Raw genomic sequence first — 12,001 nt, 5'->3', positions numbered from 1 at the left:
AATTATTTTTTAAAGAAATGTTCTAAAGAAATTTGAAAAAAAGATCATTTTTTTAAAATAATTTCAAAATGCCAGCTCATATGACATGTTGAAAACTTTGAAATTTAAAAAATGAAAAATTTGAAATTTGAACAAATTTGAAATCTGAAAAATTTGACATCTGAAAAAATTTGAAATTTGGAATTTGAACTTTTTTCAAATTTCAAATTTTTTCAGATTTCAAATTATTTCAGATTTTAAAATTTTTAAAATTTCAAATTTTTCATATTTCAAATTTTTCCTTTTTCAAATTTCAATGTTTTTCCACATGTAATATGAGTTAGCATTTTGAAATTATTTTAAAGAAATGATCGTTTTTTCAAATTTCTTTAGATCATTTCTTTAAAAAATAATCAAAATTTTTCAATATGTAATTTGAAGTTACAAGATTATCTCTATTCCACTTCAATAATTTCTTTAAAATAGTTAAATAATCATTTTTTTAACATATAATATGAGCCGGCTCGCGAGCTCACGAACCGAGTCGAGCCAAGTGCTTATATGAGCCGAGCTGAGTTTTTTTCTATTAAAAGTGAGCCGAGTTAAAGCTGAATCATTTTGCTTCTCTCATGGAGCCGTGCAGAATATGAGTCCAACATTAATCATTAGCAGCTCTAATTCCAGGTCCGCAATTTATGGAGTATTCTAATGTGGATTCATTGGTCCGCATAATGCCTAGATTTCTGGGTTCAACAAAACAAATTTGGAGCGTAGCTATTTAGTGGATATTTTTTAGGCTGAATCTTAAAAAAAAAAAAAAAAAAAATTGTAAAATTTGAGAGCAACAAACCCAAATGCAAAGATGGGCTTTTCTGTGCCCAACACGATCTTTAATTAAATGCTGAATTTACACCTCACTACTAGTCAATATATTATAGATTCCGGCCCGATCCTGTCAGATTTACATTTTCATTTATGAATCCGTTGGAAATTAATAAATAATTCTTATAAAACAGTAAGTATATAGAATAAAATAGGGAATATAAATTTAAATAGTAAAATTGTGAAGTCTAGTCGGTTATATATTATTCAAGCTAGCTAGCATTCCATAATTTCATCAAAATTGAGATGCATTATCAAAGATGAACTCAGCCGAAGCCCAATTTATAGCTTATAAAGTCCTAAAAAATAGGAGCATTGTCCAACCAAGAAAAATTGACAACTTGCCGTAACACCTATATCAAGCGGTCAATAACAGTACACCTGATTAGATGTCACAAGGCACAAAAATGCATCAGGTTATGGCAAATACCATGCTAAACACTGCCATGCTGCAATATAATCTTTAAATGGAAAATAACACATATATATAAGTTTACAGTCCCTTGTTTCGATATTTAAAAAGATAACTTTCTGCACATTATAAGCTAAAAGATAATCTACATACGAGAAGTAATCATGTATCACGGACAGCAACAAAATGACTGCACACTAACATATATATATTTATGTAAAGATTATACCAAAATCTATACAATATGGCAGTCACTACTTTTGTCGTCTAGTCCATATGTTGCTCCGTGTTGTCTTTTATATCCGGATCGCTCAAAGCGAAAAGATAAGAGATTTTCAATCTCTCAGTGCAGTTTTTAGTTTTAAATAAGAATACTCATATTTAAATAAAAGAATCAATCCACATTGTTCAACAATACGTGCAATGCCAAAGAAATAAAATCTGACAAAAATTAAATCAATTATCATGAATCTCACATGATATGAATAACCAAATGCAATGCTTACGAATCTTACGTTCAATGCATAAAGTTCTAGTAAAGCAATTTATATGATTTACTTGTATGGTTTGCTTTATGCGCAACAAGTTTGCTACTACATTAATTTGATTATATGCTACCACGAATACGGCACCTACACAATTTCTGCTATGCGCATAACCTGAAATTGTGTGCTTACCACTAGTACGGTGCCTACGAGACTTCAGTTATGCCCTTCTACAAATTAACGACGCCTACATAACTGAATCATGAGCTACCACGAAAATAGTGCCTACATAATTTCCATTATGCACTTCCACGAATTAAAGGCGCCTACGTACTTTTATTCTATAGAAAATCATTGTAGTGGCAGTTGTGTATAATAATTTAAAGGAGTGGTTCTTCCTTCAATGTATTGTCATTTTTAAGCATAAATGAAGGATGGATGCATTTAATTAGTTTGGGAACTCGTGCTGTTGTTCATAATTTAATCCGACATTTTATTTTTACTCCATAAAAAAATTATTTTAATAATAATAACCAAAGTTTAGCAAAAGTTTTAAAAATACCCCACCCGTGGAAATTTTCCACGGGCAGGAACTGAAATTCTTTTTTTTTTTTTTTTTTTTTTTACAAAACAGAATTTTTTTTATTGAAATATTAGAAATGTTGGATATATTTCTTTGAAAATAGATGGAATACAATATAATTTGATTTATTAGAAAGACTGTAACAAATAACCCGGATCAATATTTTTCAGGTCTGATTTTTCGCGGCTGTAAGAAAAAATTAATATATTTCTGTATGTGTTATTGGAAAAAAATAAAAATGCTTAGATTCTGAGTTATTGATCCCGGTTCAAAAGTCACTTCTATGTAATCTAGAAAATATTGTGATCCTTCTATGACATTTAATTTATAAAAAGTTGTATCTATTTTGAGAATTCTTTTTGAATAATAATTATTAAATAACTTAAAGTTTTTGTTTTTTTTCAAAAATAGATATAAATCTTTATCTAAACATAATTAAAGGCGTCATTAAAACATATTAAATAAATGAGAACAGATATTGAAAATAAAAAGGAAAATATTAATGCTTATCAAACACACCCATATATATAGTGTATTACCTCGACGCAGACATGGATAATCCTAACAAGTAGAAAAAATGTTGTTCGTTTCTATTTGAAACATTAGCTTTGGAATCTAAAACAAGTAGAAAAAATGTTGTTCATTTTAGACCCGGACCGTCCGTATTCTAATTGGAGAAACAAGCTCTAAACTAAAATGTTCGATTACTTCATTGGAGTGGGATCTGGTGAAGGTTAGCACTCGGGAGTCATTATTTTTGGGTTGAGATTTTCAAAAGCCCATAAATTTAATTTGCATTTCAGCAAATGGCCCACCCTATCTCATAGCTACTGCTCCTGTATTTTTTACATCCAGGTTAGGGCTGCTAATGAGTCGAGTCGGCTCGCGAATCAATGAGTTGAGCAGCTCAATATTTTATAAGGAATCGGATTCGAAACTAAAAAATGCCCTAACTCGACTCGGCTCACTTTTGAAAGAAAAAAGCTCTACTCGGCTCGACTCAAGTAAACACTTAGCTTGACTCGCGAGCTCACCAGTCGACAAGTGAGCCGGCTCATATTACATGTTAAAAAAATGATCATTTAATTATTTTAAAGAAATGATTGAAGTGGAATAGAGATATTCTTGTAACTTTAAATTACATGTTGAAAAACTTTGATTATTTTTTAAAGAAATGATCTAAAGAAATTTGAAAAAAAGATCATTTTTTTTAAATAATTTCAAAATGCCGGCTCATATGACATGTTGAAAACTTTGAAATTTGAACAAATTTGAAATCTGAAAAATTTGACATCTGAAAAAATTTGAACTTTTTTCAAAAAAATTTCAAATTTCAATTTTTTTTTTGAAATTTCAAATTTTTTCAGATGTCAAATTTTTTCAGATTTCAAAATTTTTCAGATTTCAAAATTTTTCAGATTTCAAAAATTTTCAAATTTCAAAATTTTCATATTTCAAATTTTTCCTTTTTCAAATTTCAATGTTTTTCCACATGTAATATGAGCTAGCATTTTGAAATTATTTTAAAGAAATTATTGTTTTTTCAAATTTCTTTAGATCATTTCTTTAAAAAATAAGCAAAAATTTTCAACATGTAATTTGAAGTTACAAGAATATCTCTATTACACTTCAATCATTTCTTTAAAATAGTTAAATAATCATTTTTTCAACATGTAATATGAGCCGACTCGCGAGCTCACGAGCCGAGTCGAGCCAAGTGCTTACATGAGCCAAGCCGAGTCGAGCCAAGTACTTACATGAGCTCCGCCAAGCTGAGCTTTTTTCTATTAAAAATGAGCCGAGTTAGAGCTTAATCATTTTGCTTCTCTCATTGAGCCGTGCCGAATATGAGTCCAACCTTAATCATTAGCAGCTCTAATTCCAGGTCCGCAATTTATGGAGTATTCTAATGCGGATTCATTGGTCCACATAACGCCTAGATTTCTGGGTTCAACAATACAAATTTGGAGCGTAGCTATTTAGTGGATATTTTTTATGCTTAATCTTAAAAAAAAAAAAAAAATTGTAAAATTTGAGAGCAACAAACCCAAATGCAAAGATGGGCTTTTCTGTGCCAAACATGGTCTTTAATTAAATGCTGAATTTACACCTCACTACTGGTCAATATATTAATAGATTCCGGCCCGATCCTGTCAAATTTACATTCTCATTTATGTATCCGTTGGAAATTAATAAATAATTCCTATAAAACAGTAAATATATAGAATAAAATAGGGAATATAAATTTAAATAGTAAAGTTGTGAAGTCTTGTCGGTTATATATTATTCAAGCTAGCATTCCATAATTTCATCAAAATTGATGCATTATCAAAGATGAATTCAGCCGAAGCCCAATGTATAGCTTATAAAGTCCTAAAAAATAGGAGCATTGTCCAATCAAGAAAAATTGACAACTTGCCGTAACACCTATATCAAGTAGTCAATAACAGTACACAAGATTAGATGTCACAAGGCACAAATATATATGCATCAGGTTATGACAAATATCATGCTAAACACTGCCATGCTGCAATATAATCTTTAAATGGAAAATAACACATATATATAAGTTTACAATCCCTTCTTCCAATATTTACAAAAGATAACTTTCCGCACATTATAAACAAAAAGGTAATCTACATACGAGAAGTAATCATGTATCATGGACAGCAACAAAATGACTGCACACTAACATATATATATTTACGTAAAGATTATACCAAAATCTATACAATATGGCAGTCACTACTCTTGTCGCCTAGTCCATATGCTGCTCCGTGTTGCCTTTTGTACCTGGATCCCTCAAAGCGAAAAGATGAGAGATTTTTAATCTCTCAATGAAGTTTTTAGTTTCAAATAAGAATGCTCATATTTAAATAAAAGAATCAATCCACATTGTTTGACAATAAGTGCAATGCCAAAGAAATAAAATCTGACAAAAATTAAATCAATTATCATGCATCTGACATGATATGAATAACCAAATACAATGCTTATGAATCTTACATTTAATGCATAAAGTTCTAGTAAAGCAATTTATATGATTTTCTTGTATGGTTTGTTTTATGTGCAACAAGCTTGCTACTGCGTCACGTGCTACCACGAATACGGCATCTACACAATTTTTGCTATGTGCATAACTTGAAATTATGCGCTTACCACGAGTACGGCGCCTACGAGACTTCGGTTATGCACTTCTATGAATTAACGACGCCTACATAAATGAATCATGCGCTACCACGAAAACGGTGCCTACATAATTTCCATTATACGCTTCCACGAATTAAAGCGCGCGCCTACGTACTTTTATTCTATAGAAAATCATTGTAGTGGCAGTTGTGTATAATAATTTGAAGGAGTGGTTCTTCCTTCAATGTATTGTCGTTTTTAAGCATAAATGAAGGATGGATGCATTTAATTAGTTTGGGAACTCGTGCTGTTGTTCATAATTTAATGATTGGGCCCCAACGTGCTAATGTGAGAAACACAGGAGTTGGTGCAGATCTTATTAATTTCCTACCCATTAGATTTCTGTAACAACTCATTTATAATATACTAGTACGGAAAATTTATGTACACCTTCAAAACTTACGAAAATAGGGAGGTGCTATTCTAATGGCAATAATTTCAATAATGAGAGCTGAGAGAAATTGTTTTATACTAATACCCAATTTGTCCTTCTCTTTTAATACTACATCTGAATATGTAATCAATGGATAGCTAATATAGAAATTATTCAAATCTCAAAAATCTTTCATCTGTCTTGTATGTATAGAATGGAAACCAATTAAATGAAAATTTTATTTTATAACCACTTCATTATAAATATACTTTTTTTTTGTCATAAGGTGGCGATGCAATCTTGTGCCCATAAAATGTTGCATTGCATAGAAGTTTATCTATTTTTTTTTAATGTTTGAAATCAATTCCTATACTTCATGTTAAATAAATTAAAATATAACTTCACTTTAGAGTGCATATATCTAAACAAAATCAATGATATCCATATGTTGTAAATAACAACTTATCTAAACTTAATGTATATTGTACTGTATAATCTGAACATATTTTGTATTTTATTTACTAAAATTTTTTAATGAGTCAGTCAATATTCACTAATGATATAGAGCATGAAAATGTTCTAATTGATTGGCTTAAACTTTGAGACTTACGATGAACTTTGTCATGAGTGTTATATATGCATATTTGGTTTATACTTTGAGACTTACGATGAAAATATTCTTAATAATGTATTATAAAGTTTATAACTAGTTTTCATACAGTTAAACAAGATGTTTGGTTTATTGGGTTTGCTTTGTTCGTTTGGTTTATTTGGTATGTTTGAGTGTTGTTTAGGTTACTTGGTTTATTTTGGTTTATTTGATATGTTTGGGTATTGTCTGGTTTATTTGGTTTATTTTGGTTTATCTCTAAGTGTTGTTTGGTTAACTTGGTTTGTTTTGATTTATTTAGCAGGTTTGGGTATTGTTTGGTTTATTATGTTTGATTGGTTGGTTTGGTTGATTTATTTTATTTTAAACGTAATGCTCACTGCTCAGCTTGATATTTGAATCATTTCCTTATTAGCCATTAATTAATTACGTACTTATATGGTATTAAGAGAGAAGGGAAAGTTAGGTATTAGTATAAAAAAGTTTCTCTCAGCTCTCATTATTGAAATTATTGATCTTAATATAGCACCTCCCTGAAAATAAGTATTTGCCCTTCTTAATTTAATATTATATCATATTTATTTTCCATATATTACAACTCTTTTTAAATTTATACCGTTCCCATTTCACCGTTTATTATATAAAAATATAAAATATGTAGCATGTGTAAGATGTGTTACGTTTTCTAGTTGGTTGGATTGTGAGGATAAACAAATCTAATCTTATTTTTTTTGGCCAAAGATGCCCTCAGGCTAAATCTAATCATTTTAATATTAGCAGTTCATATTACGCTGTCAAACCACCACAGCAGAAAGTGGTGTTGCCAATCTCAGATAGAGATAACGGTCGCTGATAGAATTTTTCGGTCACTGAAAGTTCAGTCGCTGTAAGCTTCGTCGCAGATACTCTTCTGCTAACGTCAACAGTCGCTGAATAACGTCTGCCGGTCGCTGATAATCTTTTTGCGACCAATTTTTTTTCGTCGCTGTTTTTTTTGCTGACGTCAGGAAAAAATATCTGCGACGAGACAAACGGTCGCTGGAACTTAAAAAACGGTCTCTGAAAGTTTTTTTGGTGACGTCAGAAAAGAGTGTCTGTGACCAACAAAACGTTCAGAAAACAGTCACTGATATAATATTCCGGTCGCAAATACTTTTTTTAGGTTTTTGATATTTTTTTTGTTATTTATATTTGCACCATTTAATTAATTGATACTACACGTACCAACATACAACATACATCATAACATAAAACATAAAAATCGATACACAAACAACATAATGATCGCATACAACATACATCATAACATAAACATAAAAATCGATACAAAAACAACATAACAATCGCATACAACATAAACATCGCATATAACATAAGTATACAAACAAATATAAACATAAAGATCAAGAAACTGTATATCATCTCATCAAACATAAATATCCGAGTAACCCAAGCAGTAAACCGTACCATAACCAATAAACAGTATCATCTAACAAGATATAAATATATAAAAAACCCTAAGCAGTACCATCGCCAGCGACATCCGAGTAATGCCCCTCGTCATCATCGCCGTCATCATCCTCGTCATCCTGAGCGGGCATCGAGGCCGGCTGCGAGCTCGAACCTCCCTGTGAGATTGTAAGAAAGTGTTTTAGATAATTATGATTTAGGGTTTAGAGTTCACAATTAAAAAAACATATTGAAATATCGAATTTCGTACCGAAGAAGCTCTAAACCGAGCCTCCAATCGAGCCTCCACCTGAGCCTCGATGCAAGCCTCCATCCTATCAAGTACCCGGGAAGATATCCTCTCAATATCTTCTTCTGTGAGATGCGTCGATGGCGGCATAGAAGAATATGACTGTGACAAGTGCGACCGAGCACTGCTAGACCCACCAGAGCGAAACATGCCTCTTGTCTTGCCTGAAACATTAAAAGTAAGACAATTAGTATTATCTGATAAAACTAAAAATAAATTTCAAATTTCAAATAATGTTTATTTTACCTAGAGCACCGAGACCATAGTTATCGCCGTGGGCATTCTGATCATCAACGCCCGTAGTGAACCAGAGATCGCCGTCGTATCTGGGCCATTTCTCTTTATCCTCTCCATACTTGTCCTTCATAGTTTTCTCATATTTTAGCTGCAAATTTTGTAAAATATGATAATAATGTTACGTACAACATGAACCATGATATTTTATATAACGATTCAAAAGTATTATTACCTGTGCATTTTTAGCCTTAGTACTAACGTATTCTCCCGTCTTCTTGTTCGTATGGGTGGGCTAAAACAGCTCATCGCTCCATCTGGGTTCGCACCCTTGTGTTTGCTCCTGTTAAGAATTTGAAAGTCAATTTCATTTAAAAAAAGTTATCAAGGTTAGTTCAATTATATTCAATAAGAATGAAAATATATTAATTTAATGAAGAACAACTTACGAAGCGTTGTTTGTGAACAAGCATGTTCACAGAACCCGTCGAAGCCCCTGCACCTTCAGCATTGGCCCTATTTTCTGCATTTTGCTGGCTCCGACTAGCAAAGGTGTCATTGCACCAATGATCGACGAGTCTGGGCCAGTACGCTGGCTGGATCCAGGCGTCGTAGGGGCGAGGAGCAGCCCCACGCTCCTTTCACTCAAGCATTGGCTCTCTGTATGACTTTTTTGCTGCCACCTTGCATTTATTCAGCATATCCTGAAGCCGTACATCAGCTATCTGTCAAACAAATAAATAGACTCATTATTTTTATAAATAAGATAATAAATAAATAGCAACAACAAACATTAATTTAATTTTGTGGCTTGATAATTCACTGCCTATAGCTAGCCCCTGATATTTTAAAATTAAGTCAATAGTGATGGCCGTCACTCACGAAAGAATTAATTCATGTTACTCACAACATTTTGTGGGCCTTAATAAATGAAAGTTCTGCATCCGAACAAAGTATCCACATAATTTCTTTTCCTTTTTCTTTGACAATAGTGGAGAATTCCCACATAATATTATATTAGATTAAATAATACTAATAAATTTACTTTTAAATTATCAATTTTATATCATTTTTTATAATTTATTTTAAAATTGTCAAAATAGCCATTATCAAGTGATCATCTTCTCAAATTATATCAAACTAGGACTGTCATTCAAAGATGTTCTGCATGAATCTAAAAGCTTAAATATTACTGCCCCCCCTGCCTATCACCGAATAGGTACTCCCAAAAATGAGATATCTCAGAGGATATGCACTCCCAAAAATGACGCCTTTTTATAAACTTGCCTTGATGATGCATGGGGTTATGAAACTATTTAATAATTATAATCTTCCCCTAATTGTGACCAGAAAAAATGCTGATATGATCAGAAAAAATGCTAACATAAATCAGAACTGGAGCTATAACCAGTGACAAAACATGCCATTTTACCCTCAAAATCAGAACCAACGACATTCAATTTACGTTGCAATGACATTCAATCAAATTCTCAAATTATGCTCAAAATCAGAGTAAAAGGAGCTACCATACCTCGCTACAGTAGAGGCAGCACAGGTGGAGGCGCAATCCTTCTTCTTCGCGCAGGCAGAGGCGGAGGTGACTGGCACCGGAGGAGGCGACTGGCACCCTAGCTATCTGGTGGTTGCTCCTTTTTCGCAGAGAGGAAAAGAAGGGGAATCAATGAAATGGGAGAGATGGGAGAGACAGAAAGACAGAGAGGAGGCTAGGGTTTAGGCTGGCGAGGCTGTCTAGAGTTCTTCGATTGGGTTCTGGCGCGGCGAGAAGAAGGTGCGATTTCTATTTTTTTTACCAAAAAACTTCAGCGACCGGGGAGGACGCCGGTCGCTGATCGGTCGCAGAAAGTCGCTGTAGATCTGGTTGCCGTTTTTTGGTTAATTTCTTTTTTTTTCGGCAGAAAAATAGTTTCTGCGACCGACGTCATCCCCGGTCTCTGATACCGGTCGCATAAATTATGTTCTGCTGTAGTGAACATGTTACATAGAACTATGGATTATTCATGGCTCCTGGGTGTTCACAGGGAGTGCGTATCCTCTAAGATATATATCTCATATTTTGCGTGACCGACCTATCCGGTGCCTATTCAGCAAACCGTAGGGGCCCAATGTTATTAGAGCTTTGAGATTCGTGCAGAACTTATTTGAACAATTGAGATTTTTCAAAAAGACACGCAAAATATGAGATATCTCAGAGGATGTGAATTTTTTCACAGGGCCACAAGCTGTAGTTGATCTTTTTGATGGGGATATTTTATGTATATCCCTAAAAAACTTCAATATTATGTATTTTCTCTTTTAAAAAATATAATATATTAATTTTATATATTAAACGGAATTCGAATAAGCAACAGAAAAAGTGATTTCTGCTAATCAAATATCTGAGAATTTAAACATAATTATTTTTCCCATATATTCATACAATTTTTGTTTTCTATACGATTCCGATCGTTTTGTGGGCATCGATTCCATGTCTTTCATGTCAGCCATCGATCTTGGGTACAATTAATTTGGAGGTCTAAGGCAAGACATAATACTGGCAACAACTTGTTTAAGGGAAGACATCGATCTTGGGTCTCCAATGTAAATAATGAAACCAAACAATGAAATATACACAAGCTTATGAAAGTACAATTAATTGGCGATCACCTACCCAAACATGGGAAAAGAATATGAATTTCCTAGGAAGAAGTTACAAGCAAGAATATGAATAATTGCTTTTGAGGCTCCAACTATTACTTCACAAATCCAAAGTATCGCACTTTGCTTGCAATACACTCTGGAGTGTTCACGCTTTGAATCTCCTTATATATATATACCTGTTTTGAATGATGTAGAGGAGCTTATGTATTAATTTAAAAAATTGTTTATCTATTTCTATATATACTTCATCCCCTTCCATCAATTACCCTCTCCTTCCTCTCTTTTCTCTTGCCGAGCCCCTCAGATCAATTCTCCTCTCGTAAAAGAACAACGGTACCAGGTGTGAGTCTCATGTCTCCTCCCTGACTTTCACTTACTATCTCTCATTGATTTCTTTCATTATAGTATAATTAACCTCTGTTTAGTATGAATTAAATTAGCCACCAGTAAACCATTGATTTTCAGTTGTGTGCTTGAGCTTCTCTCTGCCTGTATATATCTGCACTTAGGTATTACTTTCTTTTTTATTATTTATATTATCTTTTAATTGACATATTTGATATGTGACATTATATTTGACACTCTAAATAGTTTGTTTTAGCTTTATAATTTAATCAGAATATATTAAAATGAACTTAATCACATTTAATCTTCAAAATAGTAAAATATCACATTAATTATCTCTAAATTATCTATCTAATTCTGATGTGTAATTGTTTTTTTTTATCTCTGTACATTGATGAGTTTTCACGTCAAACTAAGCAACAAATTATCTAATGAACGCTTAACTTTTGATTAACCGGCCAGCATGCTTATTTGACTAGCTATCAACTAAAA

At 32.5% G+C, this 12,001-nt stretch overlaps 1 protein-coding gene across 1 annotated transcript in view; it reads right to left on the bottom strand.

The window, feature by feature from the left end:
• LOC144555263 (uncharacterized) overlaps window positions 1–8,639 on the bottom strand; it is a 91,736-nt gene extending 83,097 nt beyond the window's left edge. The window contains exon 1 of the mRNA XM_078303544.1: window positions 8,519–8,639. Within this exon, the coding sequence (XP_078159670.1) occupies window positions 8,519–8,639 (121 nt within the window). The remainder of the gene's footprint in view (window positions 1–8,518) is intronic.
• Between the last annotated feature and the right edge of the window lie 3,362 nt (window positions 8,640–12,001).

Source organism: Carex rostrata, chromosome 6 (assembly GCF_964058835.1).
Source record: "Carex rostrata chromosome 6, lpCarRost1.2, whole genome shotgun sequence".
NCBI lineage: Eukaryota > Viridiplantae > Streptophyta > Magnoliopsida > Poales > Cyperaceae > Carex > Carex rostrata.
This window is presented reverse-complemented; position numbering and strand designations above follow the sequence as displayed.